Source organism: Diceros bicornis, chromosome 28 (assembly GCF_020826845.1).
Source record: "Diceros bicornis minor isolate mBicDic1 chromosome 28, mDicBic1.mat.cur, whole genome shotgun sequence".
Classification (NCBI taxonomy): Eukaryota; Metazoa; Chordata; class Mammalia; order Perissodactyla; family Rhinocerotidae; genus Diceros; species Diceros bicornis.
In genome coordinates, this window is record NC_080767.1 from 44,463,396 (window position 1) to 44,486,980 (window position 23,585).

Below are 23,585 nucleotides of genomic sequence, written 5' to 3' on the forward strand. Positions count from 1 at the left end.
TTTTCTCTCTGTTGCTCAGATTGGGTAATTTCTATTGTTCTGACTTTCAATTCACTGATTCTTTTCTCTGTGCCCTCCATTCTGCTGTTGAGCCCATTTATTGAGTTTTTAATTTCAGTTATTGTATTTTTCACTTCTCAAATTTCTATTTGGTTCTTCTTTTTATCTTCTATTTCTTTGTTAAGACTTTCTATTTCTTTGCTGCGATTTTCTGTTTTTTCATTTGTTTCAAGTGTGTTTTAAATTGTTGAAGCATTTTTATGATGGATGCTTTAAAATCATTGTCAGATAATTCTCACGTCTGTATCATCTTGGTGTCTATGGATTGTCTTTTCTCATTCAAATTGAGATTTTCCTGGTTCTTGGTGTGACCAGTGATTTTTGATTGAAGCCTAGACATTTTGATATTATGTTATGAGCCTCTGAGTTTTATTTAAATCTTCTTCTAGCTCATATACTGTGACACTGCTCCAGCAGGAGGAAGGTGGGAGAACTGCCTCATTATTGACAGATGGAGGTGGAAGTATAGGTTCCTCACTCAACCTCCATTGACACCCAGTGAGAGTGGGCTTCTTGTTCTTGCTGGGCTAGCGTGGGAGTTCTGTCTCCCCACTGGGCCTCCACTGATGTCATCCTCTCTGGAAGAGGTGGGAGTGCCTTGTTGCTGCTCCCCATATGGCTTCCATTGACACAATGGGGTTGACCTCATTGCTTTTGGGTGGTGGTAAAAGTCCTGGCTTTCCACTAGGCTTCACTCTAGTAAGTAAAGGGAAGGGGGTACCTCATTACTTCTGGGTGGGAATCAAAGTCCAGGCTACCCATGTGATCTTTACTGACTTTGCATGGGTTGGGGGTCTTGTTACCCCAGGGTGGGGATGAAAGTCCCTGCTCCCCATTTGGCTCTCTCTGATACCACCCCAGCAGGGGCTTTGGGGTACCTCATTACAGGCTGGTAAGGGTAGAAGTCCAGGCTCCCCACTTGGTCTCTGCTCATGTGAGTGGAGGTGGGGCTGCAGTTCTTTTTCTGTGGTGTTTGGCTATAGTAGAGTGGTTATAGTCTATGAGTTTCCCATCTTGCTAGGCTGTACCCTTCCTGGTCCTGTCACTAGGGAGAGTTGACTTTTGTCAGGGCTTTTAAAAATCTGTGCCTGTTGGCGTTTCTGGATTGCCAGATTCTCCAGCACTAGGGATATATGAGGCATAAAAGAGAACCCAGAAAAGAAAAACTTACTTCTGTGTTGTTCCTCAGGTCCCAAGGTCCCTAACCAGTCTGGCTTCTTCTCTCCGCCTTTCAGAATCTTCTTGTGTTTGCCTTATATATGATGTCCAGGGTTTTTAGTTGTGCTTAGCAGGATGAATGGGGGAAATGCTTCTATTCCATCTTTTCAGAAGCCGAAGTCTTGAGTTGATTTTTATATATAACGCGAGGTAAGGGTTGAGGTTCTTTTTACCCTCCCATCCATGGATATCCATTTGTTTCATTGCCATTTATTGAAAAGGCTATCCTTTTTTCATTGAATTACTTTGGCATTTAGCCAAAAATCAATTGCTAGGTGTTATTTCATTTCAGGAAAAGTTTCTGGGATTACAGTTTTAATGGTAGTTCTATTACATTGTTTTATTTTTGTTTTCCAGACATTCCAGTTATATAAATATTGGATCTGATTTGCCTGTCTTCTGTATAACTTTCTCTCTGATCCTTTTGAAAATTCATTCCTTATTTCATATTTTCTCTTGGCTCATTTCACTCCTATGTTTTTTTTCTCTTGCTATACTTTCAGTCATATCTATTTTCCCTTGGACTCCTTGTGATTTCTGAGATGATTTTTTCTGTTTTTTCAATTTCTCTCCTGAGTTTAGTCAGTTCTCATTTCACATCTGCTAGTTGTCCATACATTTTTATTTTGAGCTTTTGAATCTGATTTGTGGTGTTTTTTCTTATTAGCAATTGGTTGTTTAATTATATTTAATTCATGTTGGAAAGTTGTGTTACAGTTTTCTTCTGCTTTGCAGTTGTCTTTTGTGGAGTAGTTTTTTTTTTTTTTTTGCTGAGGAAGGTTTGCCCTGAGCTAACATCTGTGCCAGTCTTCCCCTATTTTGTATGTGGGTCGCCACCACAGCATGGACATCGACGAGTGGTGTAGGTCCATGCCCAGGAACTGAACCAGGGCCACTGAAGCAGAGTGTGCCTAACTTAACCACTCTCCATTTTCTTATAGTATCCATTTCTTTGTATGGATGTTGGGTTCCTTTTTCTGAAAATGAGGAAATGTGTTAAATTTTCCTAGACCAGCTGTTACATGTGATTTTGTGGAGAGTAGGGGAGAGGTTGGGCAGCTTACTTGCTTTCTAGTTCAGGAACACCCCCTTCTATTACTACAATGAAATTCAGTTTCTTTACTCAGTGGTGCCTTGGGGGGAGTGTCTGTCTAGTTATGAATTTATGATAAAATCCTATCTCTGGAGGACCCTGGACCTTAGCCACTTGTTTCTTTCCCTCCATCACTAAGCCACCAAAGTGTACCTCTCCCTTTCAAGTATCTTTTTCTCTAGAAACAATGTCACCCTGAGGTTGCCACCTCCAGTCCCATGTACTTTCCAAGCCCTTACTTTCAAGTCCCCAGGAGCAATGCTCTGATCCACCAGGTCTCAGACCTGTTCTCAGTGTTTTTCTATTTAGGGTAGGGCCCTCTTTTCTGTGAATGGGCACTAGTTGCTGTTGTCCATATTCCACCATCACTAGGATCCTGCTTCACTCTCCCTCTTCCACACAATCCCTCCCTGATTCTGCAGGTCTCAGAGGTCTGTTTCCTTACTTACATGTAAATGCAAGTTCATAGTTTTCTTATTTCTCATATGCTGTAGACGTGGACTGTGGATGATTTTATTAACTCTCCTTATTGACCATATGATTTATGGTGGATATGGGGAGAAATTTAGTGTAGGTGACTGCCATTATCTATGAGAACCAGCCTCTTATCTGTTTAGTTCTGCTGTATTTTGTAGTTATGGCCACTTTTACATTTCTAATTTGCTTCCTCCCTCCCTCCTTCCCTCCTCCCTCCCTCCTCCCTCCTTCCTCCCTCCCTCCCTTCTTTCCTTCCTTCCTTCTTTCCTTCCATTCTTCCCTTCTTCTCTCCTTTCTTTGATAAACACTTTTTTTCCTAAAGGTTTGTCAATTTAAATAGATTATCGAAGTCGCAATCTTTGGCTTTCTGGATCTTCTCTATTGTATCTTTGTTTTCTGTTTCACTAATTTCTGTTCTTATTTATTATTTCCTTTCTTCTACTTTCTTTATCTTTATTGTAATATTCTTTTTCTCATTTATTAGTTGGATACTCAGTCATGACATTGAAGCCTTTCTACTTTGCTAATAATGTGTTTAAGGCTTGAAGTTTCTCTTCAAGAAGTATTTTAGTTGTGTCTTACAAGTTTCAAAACATAATTTTTTTTTAGTTCTAAATCTTTTTCTAAGTTTAATTATGATTTCTTATTTGATTCATGAATTATTTATAAGGTATGGTTTTGAATTTCCGAAAGTAGAGGTTTCTTAATGTGTTTTTTTAATTTTTGTTTTTGCTTTCTTTTTTTGCTGTTGATTTCTTTCTTCCTTCTCGTATTTCATCACTCCTTGTATTTCAGATCATCCACTTGGCTTTTTTCCTCCTTCTGTTTGAAGAACATCTTTTCTTATTTCTTTTAGTGAGATTTGATGTCGGTAAATTCTCTTAGTTTGCTTGAAAAGTCTTTATTTTGCCACTGTTTGTGAAAAGTAGTTTCACTTTGTATGGCATTCTAGTTTGTTACTTATTTTCTCTCAGCATATTGAGACTGTTCCACTGTCTTCTGCCTCCTGCTGTTTCTGTTGAGAAGCCAGTCATTAGTCTAAATTGTTCCTTTGTATGGCTCTGTCTTGTCTCTATTGCTGCTTACATAAAAACCTTTTTAATATGGAAAATTGAAACACTAAAAGCAGAGCCTCAACTATAATGAACTCCTATATTTCTGTCACTAGCCCCCAAGCAGTTATCCACCTTTTGCCAATCTTGTTTCTCTTGTACTTCTCCTTTTTTTTTTTTTTTGTATGTTATTTTAGGTACAGTCCTGCATCGCTTAACGACAGGGACACATTCTGAGAAATGTGTTGTTAGGGGATTTCGTTGTGTGAACGGCACAGAGTATACTTACACAAACCTAGATGGTAGAGCCTACTACACACCTAGGCTCTATGGTACTAATCTTATGGGACCACTGTTGTATATGCGGCCTGTCGTTGACCAAAATGTTGTTATGTGGCGCACAACTGTGTAACTGTCTGTAAGCATCTCTAACAATTAAGGATTTAACAACTACAATAGCGTTATTACACCTAGCAATGTAGATAATAGTTCATTAATATTATCTAATACTTACCCCAAGTTCAAATTTTACCAATTACCTTGAAAATTACTTTTTACAATTGATTTATTTGAATCAGGATCCAAACAAGATTTACTCATTTGACTTTGCTTAGTCTGTCTACGTCTCTTTTACTCTATAACAATTTCTCCCCTCTTATTTTATCCATGCCATTTATTTGTGAAGAAGCTATGTCATTTGTCCTGTAGAATTTCCCACATTCTGGATTTGGTTGATTTCATCATGGGTCATTTAGTACATTCCTCTATCCTCGGTATCTCCTGTTAACTGGTCATTAGATCTAAAGCAGGCCTCTGAACCGTGGCATTATTGAAATTTTATTGTTGGCACCTATCTTGTGCATTTTAGGGTGTTAGCAGCATCCCCAGCCTTCACCCTTTAGACGCCAGTAGCACCGTGCAGTTGTAACAACCAAAAAATGTCTCCAGACATTGCCAAATATCCCTAGGAGGCAAAATTGCTCTTGTTTGCAAACTGTAGATCTAGAGACTTGATTGGATCAAATTAAACTCTTTTGGGAAGCTTCTTAGACGGTGGTATACACTTCTATTGCATTACATCAGGCATCACATAATGTCTAGTGTTTTCCTTTTGGCGATGATCAGTGGGCTTGGCCTGATCCACCCTTGTTCTCCACCAGCCTCTCCCTAATGGTTTTAGTGCACACTCATGACTGTCACCCAGATCTGTGATTGTATTAGGTGTCGCAAAATGGTGGATTTATAATCCTATCATTCTTTCTGCATTTATTATTTCGACTTTTTCTGTAAGGAAGAACTTATCAACTATTTGGTTACCCTGAGATACAGTTTGTATTTGTATTAAGCAAGACATATGCTTAATTCTGTCCCTTATTTGTATGTGGGTTTTCAAAATAGTGAGTTTTTGCTCTCAGAATTCCAAATATGACCAATGAGAGATTTAAGAAAATTGTTATGAATTTTTGGATTTTAATGTGTTTGATGTGTTTAAGTCTTTTTAACTCACTATTACTTTTCATGCCCAAATTATCCCATCTTTGGCCAGTAGGAGCCCCTTAAAGTCAGCTTTTGTCACCTTCTCACTTGCCTGTAGTTGTCTTTGACAGGTTTCTGGTTGTCATCTATGACAACAGTTTGCGGATCATTATGTACCTTTCCTGCCCCAGACCTGGAATCAGCCATTTCTCCAAGAAGACCTGTGTGCTGCACACTGGCTATGCCTGCAGGTTTCCTTCCCTACTTCCGTGGGCTTTTGCCCCCAGTGGCCTCATCTTCCGCTCTTCTTCAGAGGACCGTCCTCGATTGTGGAGGTGCTTTGCCAGTGTACGCAGAGGATGGGCGATGGAAGTACATGGGAGTTCACAGCCCCCAGGTGGGCCCAGCCGGTAAAGGACAGGTGTGGGACTGTGAAAGCCCAGCCCTCTGGCTTTGGGTCGGGACAACTTTGAGGTTTAATTCAGACCCCAGAGTTCCCTGTGGGAGCAGGCTAACGCCACTGTCACAAAACTTCCTTGGCTTCCTTCTCTTCCCTCTTGTGCTTTCTTGCTCCCTCCAGTTTCTCCTGGGAGTGTGTCCTCAATCAGTCACTTGCACACGGACCCTCATCTCATGCTCTGCTTCTGTGGAACCTGATCTGAGATGCTGTGGCTCCTTTGATGAGAAATGGTATTTATTTAGTAATGTGGTTGTTGCTACTGGGTTTTTTTTTTTTTTTTTTTTTTTTTGTGAGGAGATCGGCCCTGAGCTAACATCCGCCAATCTTCCTCTTTTTTTTTTTTTTTTTTTCCCGCTGAGGAAGACGGCCCTGGGCTAACATCGGTGCCCATCTTCCTCCATTTTGTATGGGACGCCGCCACAGCATGGCTTACCAAGCAGTGCGTCGGTGTGCGCCCGGGATCCGAACCAGCGAACCCCGGGCCGCCGCAGCGGAGCGCGCGCACTTAACCGCTTGCGCCACCGGGCCGGCCCCGCTACTGGGTTTTTATTGCTCTTAGGCTTTTCAGGATTTTGTTTTCTTTTTAAAGAGAAGAATATATCATATATTCTTTTGGCATTTGTGATTCAAATGTAAGATTATAGGATTTTTATGTAACTTCTTTGATTTTGTGTTTGTATCTGTTTTCTTTTATCCTGAAAATTTTGTCTTTTTATTTTTTTTAGAGCAGTTTTAGGTTCACAGTTAAAATTAAGCAGGAAGTACAGAGACGTGCCATATACTTCCTGCTCCTGCACGCGCACCACTTCCCTCCCTATTAACATGGCCACACTGGAGTGGTATGTTTGTTACAGTCGATGAGCCTGTGTTGACACGTCGTTGTCACCCACACTCCGTAGATTAAGGTTTACTGTTGGTGTTTCACAGTCTAAGAGTTTGGACACATGCATAATGGTATATATCTAACAGTATGGCATCAAGCAGAGTAGTTTCACTGCCCTAAAATTCCTTCTTTTGTCTTTTTACTTTGCTGAATCTGTTTTTTAAATGGTATTGTTTAAAAGTTTGTATTTTCTAATTATTTGCTCCTACTGTATAGAAATACAGGCAGTTTTTGTCTGTCGATTTTGTGTCCAGCCACAGAGTTGCCAAACTCTCTTGTTACTCTAAATAATTTTTTGAGGATTATTTTGTTTTCTACGTAGACACAATCATACTTCCTATGAATGTATAATTTTTGAACCATGAACTCTTTAAAGTCTGTTTTTCAATTTCCAATTGTAAAGTTTAAATCTTAATTATCTTTTTGTTTCTGATTACTGCTTTAATTTCTAACTTAATTGCACTGTGATTAGAGAATATGAGCTATATGATGGTTTCCTTTGAGATGTACTTACTTAACCATTGCTTTATGGCTTAGCGTGTGGTCGACTGTATAAATGTTCCATGTGTGCTTAATGGGAATATGTTTCCTCTAATTTGGGCAACACTGGCTTTTTATATTTGTCTGCTAAATCAAATTTGTTAGTTGTATTGCTAAGTATTCTGTATATTCACTAATATTTTGCCTGACTGGCCCATCGATAACTGAGAGATGTGCATTGCTTTGTAGATATATTTATTTATTTAGTGCAGTTATTTTGAGGAGTTTGAAACATGCAGCTCAGTACAGACAACAATCTAACAAATGACCAAGTACTAATGCGTATATTTCTAAAGTAGTAACCATGTGTTTCTGAATCTCTTTTGTGGGGGCTTTTTAAAAAATTTCTTCTTTAAAAAAACATCTTTCTGTTAAAATCTGTGTGTTTCCTTTCTGTAGTTTAAGCTACTTTGTATATGTTCAAAATTGTTATGTCTTACTGGAGCTGAACATTCTGTCATCTTGTGGTGACCCTCTTTAACTCTAATAATGATTTTTTTCTTAAAATGTATTTTTCTGATGTGAATATAGGGGCTTTTTTGTTTTTAAATGAACATTTGCCAGATGAATCTTTTTCCATCTGTTGACTTTCAACCTTTATATGGCCTTATATCTTAAGCTTATCTTTTAGAAACTACATATAACTGTATTTTTAAAAAATCCAGCTGGATAATCTATGTCAATTAATAGCCAGGTTCAGTTGCGTATATTTGATGTGATTATTGGTTTCCTTGGACTTGCTTCATCCATTTTAGGTTGTGACGTTTGTTCCATTTTTCCCTATGCTTTTTTTCTCCTTTTCTTCTTTTTTAATATTGCATAATTGGTTGTTTATTTGCTTACATATCACATTTTTCCCTCTGCTAGTTTAAAAACTATGAATTCTATTTCTGTTTTTTTAGTGGTTATCCTTGTAATTCTATCGTGCATGCATAACAAATCTACAGTTGTTTGTTAAGTCCTTTGAACGATGCTAAGACCTTAGACCAGCAGCTCTGGTCGCGTTCTCCCGACTCCCTTGTTATTGTCGTCCAGTATTTTAGTGTTTTTTCTAATCTCACAGAATAGATATTATTATTGTTTAGACTTCACAGAGACTATTTATTTAGAGATACCAGTTTCTTGGCTTACAAATGTTTTGGCTTACCTTGTGTTCTTGCATCTGAGACCTTCCTTTAATATCATTTTCTATCTTCCTGAAGTACAGACGTTCCTGCTGTAACATGATATATGCATTCTTGAAAATGCCATTCACTGAAAATAATAGGCCTTGGAGAAAAAATAGGGTTAAGAGCAAATGATTTAAGATCTATGCAGCTCTGTGACCAGAACACTAACAAAAACAAGAACAATCCCAATAAAAAATAACGGCAAAGTTAAATCTGTATTGGCTTTGCACCCAGTATCAAGCCTTCAACCCTGCTTTCTCCTTTGAGGTGAGCTTCCTCGAGGGCATTTGCTTCTGGTAGAGACCGGCCTCATCTTGGGCGTGTGCAGGGGTGATGGGAGGCGACTGATCCTGCCTGATGGAGGGCTCCCTTCCCTGTGCTTCTCTCCTCTCTGGGACTTTGCTCCTCGTTCCCAGACACTGTGTCATTCTGTCTCCAGTCTTTCTCTCCTCTTCCCAGTAAGAGTGTTGCTTTCTGCTCGGGTTCTGTTTCCTTGCACTATAAATAGGAAAATGCCCTCAGGGGAAAAGTTGGGGTGCCTGTGGCGTCACCTCCTGTGCTTCCCTTCTCCCAAGGATTGTAGCTTCTCAGGATCTGTCCATGTTGCTTGGTTCCCAATGCCTTTAACAGTTATGCTTTGTATTTTGTTCAGCTTTTATGGTTGTTTTCAGTGGTACAATGAGTCCATTTTAAGCTTCTCTCTCACAGACCATTGAAATGCTGGGTCAATTTTGTAGACTTTTATTGCTTTTTAATTTTTTTAAGATTCATTTTTTAATTTCTTTACGTATTTATATTTAGTTTTTTCATATTTCTCGTCTAAAACCTCTCACATCTGAAGTCCGTGGAGGGTAAACAGTATCAGTAAATCTGCTCCTGCTTCTGCTGTCCTGCACTGTGGTCACCTCGCTTCCTTGTTTGTTTGGTGATATTTTTTATTTTGAGTTCATATATGATTGACCTTAATCCACCCTTTCTCAACTGGGGTTTTGTGAGATAATTAAGTCCTACAGAAAATGAATTGATTGACTACTTTTTCAGTTCTCCCAAGGATGGCACATAGCTAGTGCCACTCTAAGTGTATAGGAGAGAAATTCTTTCTACACCATAGACGTCTGGGGACTTCAGGGCTTACAGTCTCTTCAAGTTGAGAAGGGTTGCCTTAATCTGTGGGGTCTCTGTGGGCCAGGATGGATGTTTTGTCAGAGGGGAGTGACGTTCGCTTTCCCGGGAGCCCAGGGCCCCAGCAGCCTGGGCTCACTGTGGCCCCTGTGAGGGGAGCAGTTTCTGTGAAGCCTCATTCAGCCTCCCTGCCTTGCAGGGAGGCCATGGCTCAGGGTTCTGTCCCAGCCTTGGTGGATCGTGTCCCCACAGGTGATTTGTCAGCTCAGCCTCAGTTTCTTGATCTGGAAAATGGAGGTAATAATACATGCCAGTGAGTGCTGTTAGAGGGGAAAGCACCTGGACATGTCCGGCACACGGCTGTTTCTGGTGAATGTTCTCTTCCTCTCTGTACTCACCCTCTGTGTCTGGCCATCTTGCTTGATTGTCTTCTGTTTCAGTGATTTAGTTTTGTTACTGTCAAGTCTTTTTTTCTTTTTTTTTTTTTAGTAAACTGCTTCCAACAATGAGTTTACTTAGTCTGCTGCAGTTCTCATTTTGATGCTCTCCCCCCGCTTGTTTTTTGGTCTGCTTTGACTTAATTGATGATTTTTGTTGTAGTAAATCTGTTTCAGGAGAAGTATTTCCATCCAGGCTCTGGCGTCTTTGTTCCACTGTTTTTGAGCAGCAGCATTCTTTCTTGAGTCCACGTTGGTTCTTTTCTCCCAGTTTACTTATTCTTAGGTCTGCTTCATTGTTATTGTGGAAGCGTCTGAAAAGCTGTGGTTTTACAATAATCCATGTTCCTTAATGTAAAAGTAATGCATGCTCATCCTGAAACGTCTTCTTAAATGTGAAAAGCAGCGTGAAGAGAATGACCTCGGCGTCAGAGATCCCCGGTTATCCTTGTCCTGGTGTTGCTTCTCCCCCACACGTGTTGTTTTTGTAGTTGAGCTCGTCTGGGATATACAAGTATGTAGCCTGTCTTTTTTTTTTTTTTTTTTTACTTACCATATCATAAACCTCTTCTTTTGTCTTTTAAACTATTTGTAGGCATTTTTAATATCCATAGTATAATGCTTCATATAAATATTGCATACTTAGTCCATCTCCTGTGGTTGTACGTTTTATAATTTTTAGTTATTGTAAAAGCACTTACAACAAACACCTTTGTGGATATAGATTTTTGTGTGCATGCTTGATTTCCTTAGGAGATAATGACTTACAAATTAAATCAATAGATAGAATTTTTTAGGGCCAATTGCCAAATTGCTTTCTAAGAAGATTATGTAATTTATGCCTTCAGCAAGGAAATCGATGGTGCTGGGTGGAGGTAGACACACAGCCTAGGAGGCATAACCCGCTACTGCTGTGGCTTGAGCTGTTTTCACATTCAGCTCAAGGCTTTTTTCTTTGGCCCAGCTATTCCCTGCAGGACTTTAGAGTGGCCAGTGGTCAGAGGGAGAGGCTTGGAGCCTTGTTCTTCACACAAGCTCTGGAGATAACCTCCCTCATTTCTGCTGCTCTTGAACATCCTCTTTGCTTTTATGTTTTTTTAAGAAGTAAAAATGAGGTACAACAGTAGGCGTTGGCTCCAACTCACTGCACTGTCTCCCTGGGCGTCTCTGAGGTCTCGGGAACTCTGTCACCCACAGAATTGAAATATACGTTAGGGTAGTTAAAAATGAAGAACTACTGTGAGAAAAGTAGTATGCACGGACGACAAATCTACTTAAAAAGAACAAAGGTCACAGCGATTTTAACCCTGGGGAGTTTGATTTGCAGGAGCCAAGCCTGAGAGGGGTTGCTGAGAGAGCAAAGGACGGGCCTCAGGGAGGGGAGGAGGAGTGGGGAGCAGAGCGCGAGTGTGGACTGTGGCAGCGCCTGCCTGCGAGCTGGCCTGTGCCCTGCGCTGGAGTCCTTGGCGGGTGGGGCCTTCGCTAGGGTCCTGAAGGAGAGCACCCGGGCCAGGTCAGACTGGATCGCCAGTTTCAGGAGAGCGCCTGTGGGCCAGGGCTGCCCCTGCTCTTCCAGGTCCCGTGGGGAGTCCTCACCACGCAGCCGTGCGGTGCCTTCTCTCCAGGGTCCTGTGGACTCGAGCGGTGAGCGCTGAATTGGGAACAGGCTGCCTACCGGCCCCAGTCTTGGGGGCTGAGGGAGGCTTTGGTGTTCTCAGAACATCTAGACTAACAGCCCCTGCTGGAGGCGGAGGCATCCGGAGCCAAGAGTGCAGTGCTTGGTGAAGCGAGGGTGAGGAAGGCTCTCTTAGGGTTTCTGTGGCAGATGGTCCCAACTCTCCAGTGCTGGCTCCGTCCTGGCCGCATTCACCTCAGTCGTAGTCTGACTGCTATTGCAGGGAGTCTCGTTTGAAGCTGGGTTCTTAGCCACACGCCGTTCCCAGGGACCTGCCCCACTTGTCTGTGGGGTTGGAGCTGGGAGAGCGTCTGTTGCCTGGGTGAGACCTGTGTGGCGTGAGCTTTATGTGCGCCACACCCTAACTTGGCGGCCCTGTGTCCTTGTAGGTGGTAACGTGGACCTGGAAAGCCAAGCAGAGGGGAAGAAGGAGGTGGAAGCTGAGGATGTGATGAGGAGTGGCCCCCGACCCATCGTCCCATACAGCTCCATGTTCTGTTTAAGCCCCACCAACCTGTGAGTCTCCTTCACCCGCCCCTGCTGTGTGCCCATCCCATCTGTCCGTGGCCCATGATCCACATGCACATGATCGCTGCATGTGCTTGAGTGACCTGGCAGGCACGGATTCCGTGCCCTTTACATATAGTAACGTCCTTATCATCACAGCAATCCACAAAGTACATACTGTGGTTACCTCACTTCACAGATAAGGGCACGAAGCCACAGGGGAGTGCCATGGCTTGTCCACAGACACATAGCCTGTCTTAGTGGTGGAGCTGGGGTTTGAACCCAGACAGTCAATTCCAGAGCCTTGCTCTTTACCCCTGCTGTGGCGTGTGTTTGTCTCCGCACACACGCACCCAGTTTACATCCATCATGCATACATGCTTCCACTCGTCCACCTTTGCCTCATGCCCACCATCCATGTGTGCACGTGTGTGCATCACGTTCACTCACGTGTCTATCCATGTCTGCTCCTCTCTGCTTATCTGTCACATAGTCACCACGCGTTTCTCATCCACTCATCAGTCCAACTGCCTTCATTAGTTCAACCAGTGTTTATGAGCTAAACAGCATTCTGGGTGCTGGGAATACACAGTAATGAACAGAGCAGACAGGGACCCCTGTGCTTATTAAGCTTATGTGCTAGTCGAGAGACAGGCAGCAAATAAGACAAATAAGTGGAGGACAAAAGGTGTCACAGGGTGGTAAGTGCTAAGAGGAGACGCAGAGTGGGCAGTTGAGACATGGACTGTTGGAGGTGCTGGAAGGAGGGAGGAAGGGTCAGGTTGGGCCTCCATGGGAGGGAAGATTAGAGCAAAGACGAGAGGAAGGGCAGGGAGAGCACCCTGGGCAATGGTGACAGGGAGAGCAAAGGTGGAACCACTCAGCAGCCAGCGTGGCCAGGGCAGGGGTCAGAGGGCAGCAGGGTCCTGTGGACTCATGCTCCATCCTTTACCCTTTGTCCATCCAGCCCTTCTCCTTCGGGCATCCCGCAGTCTCTGCACCCAGCCCTCCATTATCCATCCTCCTTCTTCCTCTCTCTTCATTCATTCAACTCACATTCATTGGGAGCACCCTCTGCTCTGCTAGGGATTAGGAGTAAAGTGGCGATGGAGACAGACAAGGCCCCTGCCTCAGCACAGATGGTGTGGTGGAGGAGGAGAACAGGTGGCCCGTCACATAAATACAGAGTGGGAAAGGTAGAGTAGAAAGGTTCTGGTGTCTGGGAGCAGGCGGGGAACGTCAGCGGAGCTTTCCTGGAGGAAGTGAGAGATCTCAGTTGAAACCTGAAGGGTGAATAAGAGTTAAGATGAAGAGGGAGGAACAAGCATTCTTTGTAGAGAAGAGAGCATTTACAGTGGTCCAGAAGTGACAGACATAAGGCTCAGAACTGCTGGAGACAGAGTTGGGTAGAGAAAAGCCTGTGGTGTGTCCTGTGGAGAAACCTGATGTTAGATGAAGAGCCCTGAGGAGCGTGGAGAGGTCCTAACAGCCTGGGTGAGTGTGACACAATGAGTTTGCACTTCAGCAGAATCCTTTGGTGAGAAGACTGGAGACGGGAGACCACTTAGTAGTGGTCAAGGTTTTCAGGAAGAGATGGTGGTGATTTAGTGAGGATAGTCATGGTGGTGACAGTTAGAAGTGAAATGCTTGGGGAGAAATTTCAGAGGCAGAATCTGCAGAATTTGATGATAAATTAGATGTGGAAGGGGAGGGAGATGTCAAAGATGACACCCAGGGTTTCTGCTTGACAGCTGGGGCCCTGGCTGAGCTGGGGGTGGGGGGAGGTGAGTGCAGATCCTACAGAGCCTGGGGCAGCTGGTGGATGTCTCATGGCTAGGTGGACTCGGGAGTCTGAGCCACAGGTAGAGCTAAGTGGTGGAGACTCAGCTGTGAGATGGACTGCTGACTGTTGATTAGAAGGAAAGAGGAACAGGGGCAGAAGAGGGCCCGAGACATAGCGTTGTGGAGGTGGAAGGAAGGTGTCTCAAGAGGAGGGAGAAGAGCCAGCAGGTCAGGTTGCCAGTGGCCCTGGGAAGGGCGACTCTAGTGGGTGTGGAGGCCAAAGCCAGTGCCTCCGCACCCAGACAGCAGTGGTCAGGGATGAGGAGGAGGGCAGCATAATAGATCCCTTTACGGGAGAGAGGGAAGTGGGTAAGTGTGGCTGGGGGTGGGAGGTGGAAGGTGCTTTCAGATGGAAGGTGCTTGGGAATACAGAGGTGTTGGTGAGGGGAAGAGTTTGGAGGGGCTAGTGGGGCAGCGGATGAGCCTGCAGAAGTGGGAGGGGCAGGATGCAGAGGAAGCGCTGGGAGAGCACCTCCCTGGCAGTGGCAGGAAAGACAGTCTGCCTCGTGTTCATTACATGGCTGCTCCTTCTTGTTACTGGGTCGCTGGGATCGGCTTCACTGTCCCCCTAGAGGGCCCCCCCGACCTCAGGTCGCTGTCTACAGCAGTGTTGTAGCGTTTGTCAGTGTCTGAGAGTCTCCCGTTGGTTTATGTCGCACTGTTGACTGGCGTCCTGTTCACTGCTGTGCCCTAGTGTCCAGAACGTGCCTGAACGGAGCAGAATAGTGGTCACTAATGCTGACTGGTGAGCGAAGGTGGACAGGTGACTGAAATACAGGTGTGCACATGCTGCTCTGGGGGCTCAGAAAAGGACACCATACTCAGCACGGCCAGAGAAGTCTTGGGGCTCTCAAGGGGGGCCTGCTCTCTGCAGGAGTGTTGGTGTTCAGCCTCCTCCTCTTTGAACAGCTCGCTCCATCCCAGGCCTGTGAACCTGTAAAGGCGTGGCCGTCCACACACAGTAGGTAAATGCGTGGGCGTGGCTGTGCTTCAAAGGACTTCAGGTCCACAAATGGGACCAGACCAATTTGGCTGCAAGCTGTGGTTTGCTGCCCCTGCTGTGGGTTTTGGCAGCCTTCTCACCCCCCTTCCTGGGACAGCCTCTCAAGAGTCTCAGTCACCTGGCCACTGTCTCCCAACCACAGGGACACTTAGCAAAAACGCCTTCTTGCAGGCAGAGGCCAAGCCTGTGCTCCAGTGAGGGAACCAGCCTGGCCCATCTTTGGGCATCTCGTGATCTGTACTTTATCCTCTAGGCTCCGCCGCTTCTGCCATTACATTGTGACCATGCGGTACTTCGAGATGGTCATTCTCGTGGTCATTGCCCTGAGCAGCATCGCCCTGGCTGCTGAGGACCCTGTGAGGACAGACTCGCCCAGGAACAACGTGAGTGCTGCTGTCAGGCTGTGGAGGGCTGGGTGGTGCCGGGTCCTGTCTGCTCACTGGGCACTCCTCTTCCCTCTGGGAGTGTGAGCACGAAGGTCTGGGGGTGCCACCTGGTCCAGCCCCGCATTAGAGACAGGAAGAGTGGAGATGTGCCCAGGGTCAGAGCCGGGGCCGCTGCCAGAGGGGACTGCTCCCACAGGGACGCTCGCCGAGTCTGCCCTCCTCACAACCGCTGCCTGCAGGCCCCCTGGCTGGTGGGTTGTCTGCTAAGAAGCCTGGAGGAGAAACATGGAGCCTCTGACACGGCCCTGGCTCAAGCTTCTGGCCTAGCGTTTGTGAATAACCTTCCTTTTGGTTCTAGGCTCTGAAATATATGGACTACATTTTCACAGGCGTCTTTACCTTTGAGATGGTGATAAAGGTGAGATACCCTGGGGCCTCACTCATCCTGCCTCATGACCGAGATGGGATGGGGCTGGTACGCTCTTATGAAGGCGTGTGGAGGGTGTGCCCTGGGTGTGTGCTCAGGGAGAGAACGCATGCACACGTGTGTGGTGACGTGAGGGCACATGCACCTGCAAGACAGGTTTGATGTCATGGAGGAGTCACCACCATGTCACACAGCCTTGGGGGAGCTCAGCCATGCCTGTCTCCACCATGACTCCCCTTAACGTGCGAGCATGGGCTCAGCCCCACCCTCAGCATTGTCTCGTGACAGCAGAGGAGGGCCCGTGACGTCGGGCTGGGAAGAAGGAGAGCTCTGGGAGAGGGCAGTGGCCTCAGTGCCCAAAGATTATGGCAAGTGGGTGCTGAAGACTTTTGTTTAAAAGGACTAGTATTTGATGGTAGATTAAGAATCGACCATTTCGTTGTGACCTTTGTTTTCTGTCTCTAAGTATTGACAGGCGTTGCTCCCTTATCAATGTCTGATGAGTGGCCGGTGCGTGTGTTTGCACAGGTGTGTGTTCACTGTGGTTGAATGTGTACACATGTGTGCAGTCTCTGACTGCAGTGCAGCTTAGGGTGTGCCCACGTACGTGACTCAGGGAGGCTTTTTTTGTATGTGTGCCTCTGCTTCTTCACTTACCCTTGCAGACTGCTGGGGGCAGCCATTGTCATCCCATTTTACAGATGAGGAAGCTGAGGCTTAGGGACATTAAGGTGCTTACCAAAAATCACAGCTCTAGGAGTGGCAGAACCAGGTCCCTGTGAATCCCACCAGCTCTTCCTCCTGCTGCATGGAGCTGACCCTCTGAGGGTCTGGGCAGGGTATGAGCTCCTGGGGGCTATGTGTGCCTGCAGCCCAGCAATGGAGGAGGGTCTCCAGGAGGAGACCAGGGGAGTTGGGGGCCCAGGCAGGATCTCAGCTAATCGAGACCATGTAGGTCAAGGTACGGTCAATTACACTGTGGTCAAAAGGCCCATTGAGGCCCTCAGAGGGCATGACCTGGGCCATGTCCCCTCCCCTGACAGGGCATGAGCTGGGCCATGTCCCCTTCCCTTGGGAGGGCGTGATCTGGAGTGACATCCATCCCCCCAACCCCAAAACTCTGAAGCCTGGCTCTGCCTTTCTTTTTTGAAATATTCGATACCCTAAAGTGTGTTTCTCCTCTGAAGATGATCGATTTGGGACTGCTGCTGCACCCTGGGGCCTACTTCCGAGACCTGTGGAATATTCTGGACTTCATTGTGGTCAGTGGGGCCCTGGTGGCGTTTGCCTTCTCGTAAGTACCCACGTTTGCTCTGGATCTGGCGGGCTGCAGTTCCCAGAACCGTGATGAGGTGTGGGGGTGAGGGAAGGAGGGGCCCCTTGGCCTCCGTGGGCTGTCTGTAGCTCCATCCCTGTCTGCTTGGGTCTGGGCTGTGTGGGGTCGGGAGGACCTCAAGGCCCGTTTGTCCCTGACACAGCCCGTGGTTCTGGACTTGGGTGGGCAGGCCTCTGGCTTGTTTGGTATTTGCCCCTTGAGTCCTTCAGAACAACTTGACCTGCCCGGATCTCAGCTGCACCGCTTGGTCAGCCAGAGCTGGTGGGTGCTGGTGGGCGTCTTCCCCCATCAGGATGTTAGGCCACTTTCTCTGGCTCCGTAGTGAGGAACGCTCAGCCCTGTTGTGGCTGGCCCCGGATTGGCTCCCTCAGACCCTGCATGGCAGCAGGCGTGAGGCAGGTAGAGCTGGGGGGGAAATACAGGGGGAAGTGGTGGGGTGAGGCCCAGAGATAAGGAAGACCCCGAGTGGATGCAGATCCTGAGGGTTGGGTCTCATCTTCTTTGAGCCCACGGGGAAGGTGCAGGCTGAGCTGCGCCTGGCGAGGCCTCCTCACTGACTCTCTTCTCTTTGTCTCTCTGTTGCTGGACTCTCGGTAGGAGCTTCATGGGGTAATGCCTTCCCTCTCTCCCCCGCACTGCCACATCACAGCGCACTGACGGCCCCTTGTGGACCGTGTCATCACCATGCTCACCTCCACTCATCCTCCTCCCCTCCAGCTGCATGCTGCAAGAGCCTGTCCCCAGGCCGCGTGTTCCTGCCACGCCCACGTGGGCCACCATGGGGCTGGGGCTGCGGCTGGGGCTGGCCAGTCCTTAGTGAGGAGGTACCTGGTGAGCAGGGCATCCCGAGGGAGTGCTGGAGGCTGTGAGTGTGGTCCCCGAGGGCAGTGAGTCCTCTGGGTGCTAGCCGCCTTGTGGGCAGGGTGGCCAGGATGTCAGACATCGTGAGGCACTCTCTCCAGTCTGCTCTCCAGAGTCAGGGCTGGCTTTCCTCTCTTTCTTCTCCACGGCTGCCTCCCTGCACTGCCTCTTCTTTGGGGGTCTTAATCAACCCTCTTTCTGCATAAAGGGAGTGACAGCTTTGCCAGCGTCAGTGAGGGACCCTGGGAGTGAGAACGAGGGGAAGGGTGAGATCCAGCCGGGCGGCCTCAGCAGGAGAAAGGCCCTGGGCTGGCAGGAGAGAATTGCAGCCCCTAGACCTCCAGGACACAGGTGCCCGGGGAGCGGCCCACACCTCCCGACCCACACCCAGATGCAGGCCTCCCCTGTCCCCTCTCCTTCTGGTGCTGGTCTCAGGGCGGCTGGAGGAAGCTGGTTTGGGGTGGGGATGGGCACGCTGGGTGATGGAATAGCTGACCTGGCTGTCTGATGCTGGGTGTTTCAGGGGGAGTTGGATCTGATTCTGGAGGGTGGGCCCCCGCTGGGTCTTGGGAGAGAAGAAGGGGGTGGGTCACCCCAGCTCTCCTTTCCTCACGACGCCTGCCTGGGCCTTGCAGCTCACTCTCCCCAGAGCTTGGCTGCGGCCCGAGGAAGACCACTGGGGGTCCAGTCCCCTCCGCACTGCAGGCTCCTGGGGGACTTGGGGAGGTGGCCTCTGAGCAGAATGGGAGAGGGCCCTGAGTCCTGAGCCCTCAGCCACTGCCCCCCCAAGTAGGGTGTGGCCTTGCTTCTGAGAATGGCCTCCTTAGCAGGAAGCCGTGAAGGCCTCTCAGAAGACCCTCCCCTCAAACTCCTGTCCTGGCTTTGCATTGGTGGAGGGGCCAGCCCTGGAGTCGGACAATTCCTGGGCCTCTGGCAGCCTGAGGGAGCCACTTGGGTCTTCTCTGGCTTCCTCTGTGAGGGGACCTGATCTGGGCCCACCGTGCTGGACTTCTGAGCTTGCCTCTCGTGCCTGGAATTTTCTTTACCTGACTTCTTGTCTTACCACCCTTCCCCCTGTGTGGGTTTACCTGTCTGCTTCTTTCTTGGTGACTTGGTGTCTCTGTTTGCTTCCCTCTTTGTTTCTCTGGGCTCTTTCCCCCTCTCTCTCCCTCCCTTTCTCCCTCTCTGTTTCTTTCTCTCTCCCTTGGTCTGTCTTTCTTTGTCCACCCCTGTCTCTTGCATTGCCTCTGTATTCCTCTATTTTCTCTCTTTCTTACTCTCCATCCCTCCTTCCCTCCCTCCAGGCCTCCCATCCCTCTTCTCCTCTCCTTCTCTGTCAGTTTTACATCATCTAGATGAGCGTTAGGCAGCTGAGAGAGGACATGATCCAGCAGGGAGCTCTAGACATGTCCCCTGACCTCCCTCTACCAGGAGTGAAAAGCAGGGGAAACCAACCCTTCTAGAAGGCTCTAGCACTGATGGACATGGTGGCACATTGCTTGTGGGCTTCCTGGTGCTGGCCCCAGGTGGGGTCTGCAGTCCTGGTGCAGGCCCCTTCTGTCCTCTTCATTCTCACTGCTGGTCTCAGCACAGCGGTGAAGCTGGTTTGGGGGTGGGGGTTAAGGGGTGCTGGGAGAACAGGTTCTTCCCATCTGGAAGCTCAGCTCTCCCTGGACTGCAGGTGCTGCTGACCTGGTCCTTGTCCACTCAGATGAGGCCTTGGCCAGGCCACCTGTAGGAGGAGACGCAGTGGCCTGTGGTGCCTGCAGGGCCAAGGCCTCCCTGCTCCTAGACCCTCCACCCTGGGGCCCAAGACAAAATGTACCGAGGAGCGTGACCCAGACCTCGGGAGCTTCATGGGAGCTGGGCACAGGTGTGCATCCTGCTTGTCTGCATGTGGCTTCTCCCTTCTAGAGGATCCAAAGGGAAAGACATCAACACCATCAAGTCCCTGCGAGTCCTCCGTGTCCTGCGACCCCTCAAGACCATCAAACGGCTGCCCAAGCTCAAGGTGAGAGCCTGGAGTTGGGGCTTGAGGAGCGTGCAGGGCTGTGTGTGTGAGTGTGCATGCATGTGTGAATATGGGTGTGCGTGTACACGTGTGTGCAGTGCATGTGTGCACACATAGGTGTGCATGTCTGTGTGCACATGTGTGTGAATGTGTGCATGCATGTATGTGCAGTGTGCTATGCATGTGTGTGCACACGTGTACATGTAACTGGCCCTGTCTTGCTGCAGCTTCCCATGTGGAGTGGGGGTGAGCAGAGCTGAGGGGAGGCCCCACATTAGTTTTTCTCAGATCATGCATTGTGTGGGTGGGATGGACTTTCTCGCTCTGTGACCCTCCCCCAAGGAGAGCTTGTTCCCAGTGGTGTCCTGTGAGGCCCTTCTTCCTTCCTCCATCCCGGTGGCACTGGATGGGACAGTGCGTTTTCATCAACAGCTGCAGTACAGGGAGGAAGGGGCTGCTGAGAGGCGGAGGATCATGGGGGAGACGCCGGGAGGGCAGGAGCTCCCAAGAAGTGGTTATTGGGCTGGGCCTTAAGGGGTGTGTATGGCTGAGGTTCTGGATAAAGGAAAGAGTGTGAACCCAAACACTTAGAGTTGTGCTAAAATCTAATAATTATTGAGCTTGTGCTAGGCACTGTGCGAAATGCTTTATGTGCTTCAACTCATTTAATCCTCCAAAACTGTGTACAGTTAAGTATTACGAGCAGCTTGGAAATGCAAGCCTTGGAGTTGAAGCAAATGCAAGTTGCTTGGAGACATGAAGCAACACGGGAATTACAGGAGGCACTTTGCTTAGAGCTTGCGTGTGAAGGGCTGGGCTGGGAGGTGACCCGCAGACAGCCAGAGGCCCTCTGCACCAGGTGGGGACTTGGACCTGGTCTGGCAGGTAAAGGGTGCCATGGACACTGTGCAACTGGGCAGTGGCTGCATTTGCTGAGGCAGCTGCTGCTGTCTGGAGTGTGCCTGGCAGTGTCTCGGGAGATGGTTGTGGATTTGCCGTTTTGCACAGCCAGGGCGGGAGGCAGGCTTCTCTTCAGCTCTGGGAAGCAGGGACCAGGACCAGGGTCAGCACTACTGGGAGTACGGGGAAAGCTGAGCTTCCAGGTGGGGAAGAACCTGAGAGAAAGCCCAGGTGGTGGTGGTAACAGGCGACAGAGTCACCTCTGGGCCACCAAGCATGCCAAAAGTCTCTGTCCTGGAGCTGGCCACAGCATCACTGCTTTTCTGCCTTGTGTCGGTTCCCACTGATGGGCAGGGGCAAAGTGTGATCCACTGGCAGGGCCCAGGTGCCGGAGCTGAGGTTTGGCCACATACCCACCTCCACTCCTTTCCTGCTGTGTCGGCCCCTCCTGACACAGGTCGACCTGGGCTGGGGGTCGCCCTTGCTTACGTGGCCTAACCCAGACCTGCAGCATCAGGTTCTCCTTGGCATCCGGCCCACCTTCCCACTCCATCAAGTCCAAGATGGCCCCTCCTGAGAGAAAGACAGCATCAGGCAGTCTTCTCTGCCAAGGCAGCTGGCAGCAGATCTTTTCCACGGTTACAGCCCTCAGGGCCTTGCAAGGTCCTCCAGTGCCCAGGGTACCCCGGAGGTTCTGAGCCTGGGGGTGCCCTGTCCCTCCGCTCACGCCTCCGTCCCCCTCCCCCCAGGCCGTGTTTGACTGTGTGGTGAACTCCCTGAAGAATGTGCTCAACATCCTGATTGTCTACATGCTCTTCATGTTCATATTTGCCGTCATTGCTGTGCAGCTCTTCAAAGGGAAGTTTTTCTACTGTACTGACGAGTCCAAGGAGCTGGAGAGGGACTGCAGGTAAACCAAGGCAGGGCTGGGGGCAGGGGTGTGGCTCCATGACGCAGAGACCACTCCGCTGCAAAGCCTGCAGTGGGAACACCCTGTGAGGGCTCTAGGAGGGGCCCGCTTGGGACGCACCAGAGAGCAGAGGGGTGTCCCTCTGTCCCCAGGGCCACACCAGCCCAGCACGTCCTCCTCAGCAGAGTCAGGGAGCAGCTGTGTCTGAGGGACATGCTCTTCCTGCCTGCAGACATCCAGGGAGCTAATGGGAGCCACTGGGGTATTGCTGGAGGGCTCTGTAAATCCCAGAGATCTGCGCTGGGCCCTGAAGTCAGAGGGGTGGCTGACGGCCACTTTCACCATCATTGGGAGGCCTCAGGCCTTCCTGGGCCGGCCCCACTCAGAGGAGACAGGAGAGGTGCCCTCAGGGAGGAACTAGGGGAATGGAGGCAGTGTCAGTGTGGGCGCTGAGCAAGGCAGCCTGGGCAGCTCTTTCCCCGCCCGTGGGCGATGGTCCCAGTTGTCTCTGCAGTATCCTCCTGTGTGGAAATGGACCACTTATGTATCCCCTCTGACTGACGGGCATGTGGGCTGTTTCCAGTTCGAGGCTCTCATGGACAGTGCTGCTGTGGCTGTTCCAGTACCTGTCTGTCGGGGAGCACATGTGCACAGCTCCAGGAGTGTGTACCCCTAGGGGTGGAATTGCTGGGCCGTGGACTGTGCTGATGTTCAGCTTCTGTAGGTGCTGCCAAATGCTTGTGTAAAATCACACTCCCACCAGCGTGGATGAGAGCTCCAGGTCTCCACACCTTGCTCTACTTGGCGTCTTCTGTCTTTTGCTTTTTAGCCTTTCTGGTTCGGGGATCCTGGCATTTCTCTGAGGTTTAATTTGCACTTGTGTGATGACCAGTGAGGGTGAGCACCTTCCCCAGGTGGAACGACCACTTGGATGTCCCTTCCTGGGAAGTGTCTGTGCAAGCCTTTGCCCGTTTTCCTGTGTGGGTTGTCTGTCTCTTTCTGGTTGATTTGTAGGAAATCTTTAAAGTCCTGGATAGGGATCCTTTGCCAGATCTACTCTTTTAATGGTGTCTTTTAAAGAACAAAGTCTTTGATTATAACATAGCACAGTTTATCTTTTTTATGTTTTTACTCCTTGTGTCCTCTTTAAGAAATCCATCCTAACGTCAGGTAGATGTCCTCTTATGTTTTCCTCAAAAAGTTTTATTTTTGCCTTTCACATTTAGATCTGTGATCTATCGGGAGTTAATTTTTGTGTGTTGTGTGAAGTATGGATAAAGACAAATTTTCTGTAGATGGATATGCAGTGGATCCAGCACCATTTATTTGAAAAGACCATCTTTACCCATTGCAATGGGGTCCTTTGTTTTTTACAAAAATAGCTTTATTGAGATATAATTCATACACTGTACAATTCACCCATTGAAAGTATATAACTCAGTGGTTTTTAGTATGTTCACAGAGTTGTGCAACCATCACCACAGTCAATTTTAGAACATTTTCATCAGTTAAAAAAACCCCATCCTCTTTAACTATCACCCCTACCCCCCCAGCCCCAGCCCTAAGCAATGACTAATCTATTTTCTGTCTGTATAGATTTCTCCATTCTGGACATTTCATATAAATGAAATCATATGATACGTGGTCTTTTGTGTCTTACTTCCTTCACTTGGCATACTGTTTTCCAGGTTCATCCATGTTGTAGCACGTCAGTACTCCATTCCCTTTTATGGTCGAATA

At 48.2% G+C, this 23,585-nt stretch overlaps 1 protein-coding gene across 2 annotated transcripts in view; it reads left to right on the forward strand.

Annotated features, from left to right (window-relative positions):
* CACNA1B (calcium voltage-gated channel subunit alpha1 B) overlaps nt 1–23,585 on the forward strand; it is a 206,271-nt gene that overhangs the window by 126,845 nt on the left and 55,841 nt on the right. For both annotated transcript variants that reach the window (XM_058524660.1, XM_058524661.1), the window contains exons 21-26: nt 12,052–12,178; nt 15,268–15,397; nt 15,759–15,818; nt 17,015–17,121; nt 19,939–20,035; nt 21,685–21,845. In XM_058524660.1, the coding sequence (XP_058380643.1) occupies nt 12,052–12,178; nt 15,268–15,397; nt 15,759–15,818; nt 17,015–17,121; nt 19,939–20,035; nt 21,685–21,845 (682 nt within the window). The remainder of the gene's footprint in view (nt 1–12,051; nt 12,179–15,267; nt 15,398–15,758; nt 15,819–17,014; nt 17,122–19,938; nt 20,036–21,684; nt 21,846–23,585) is intronic.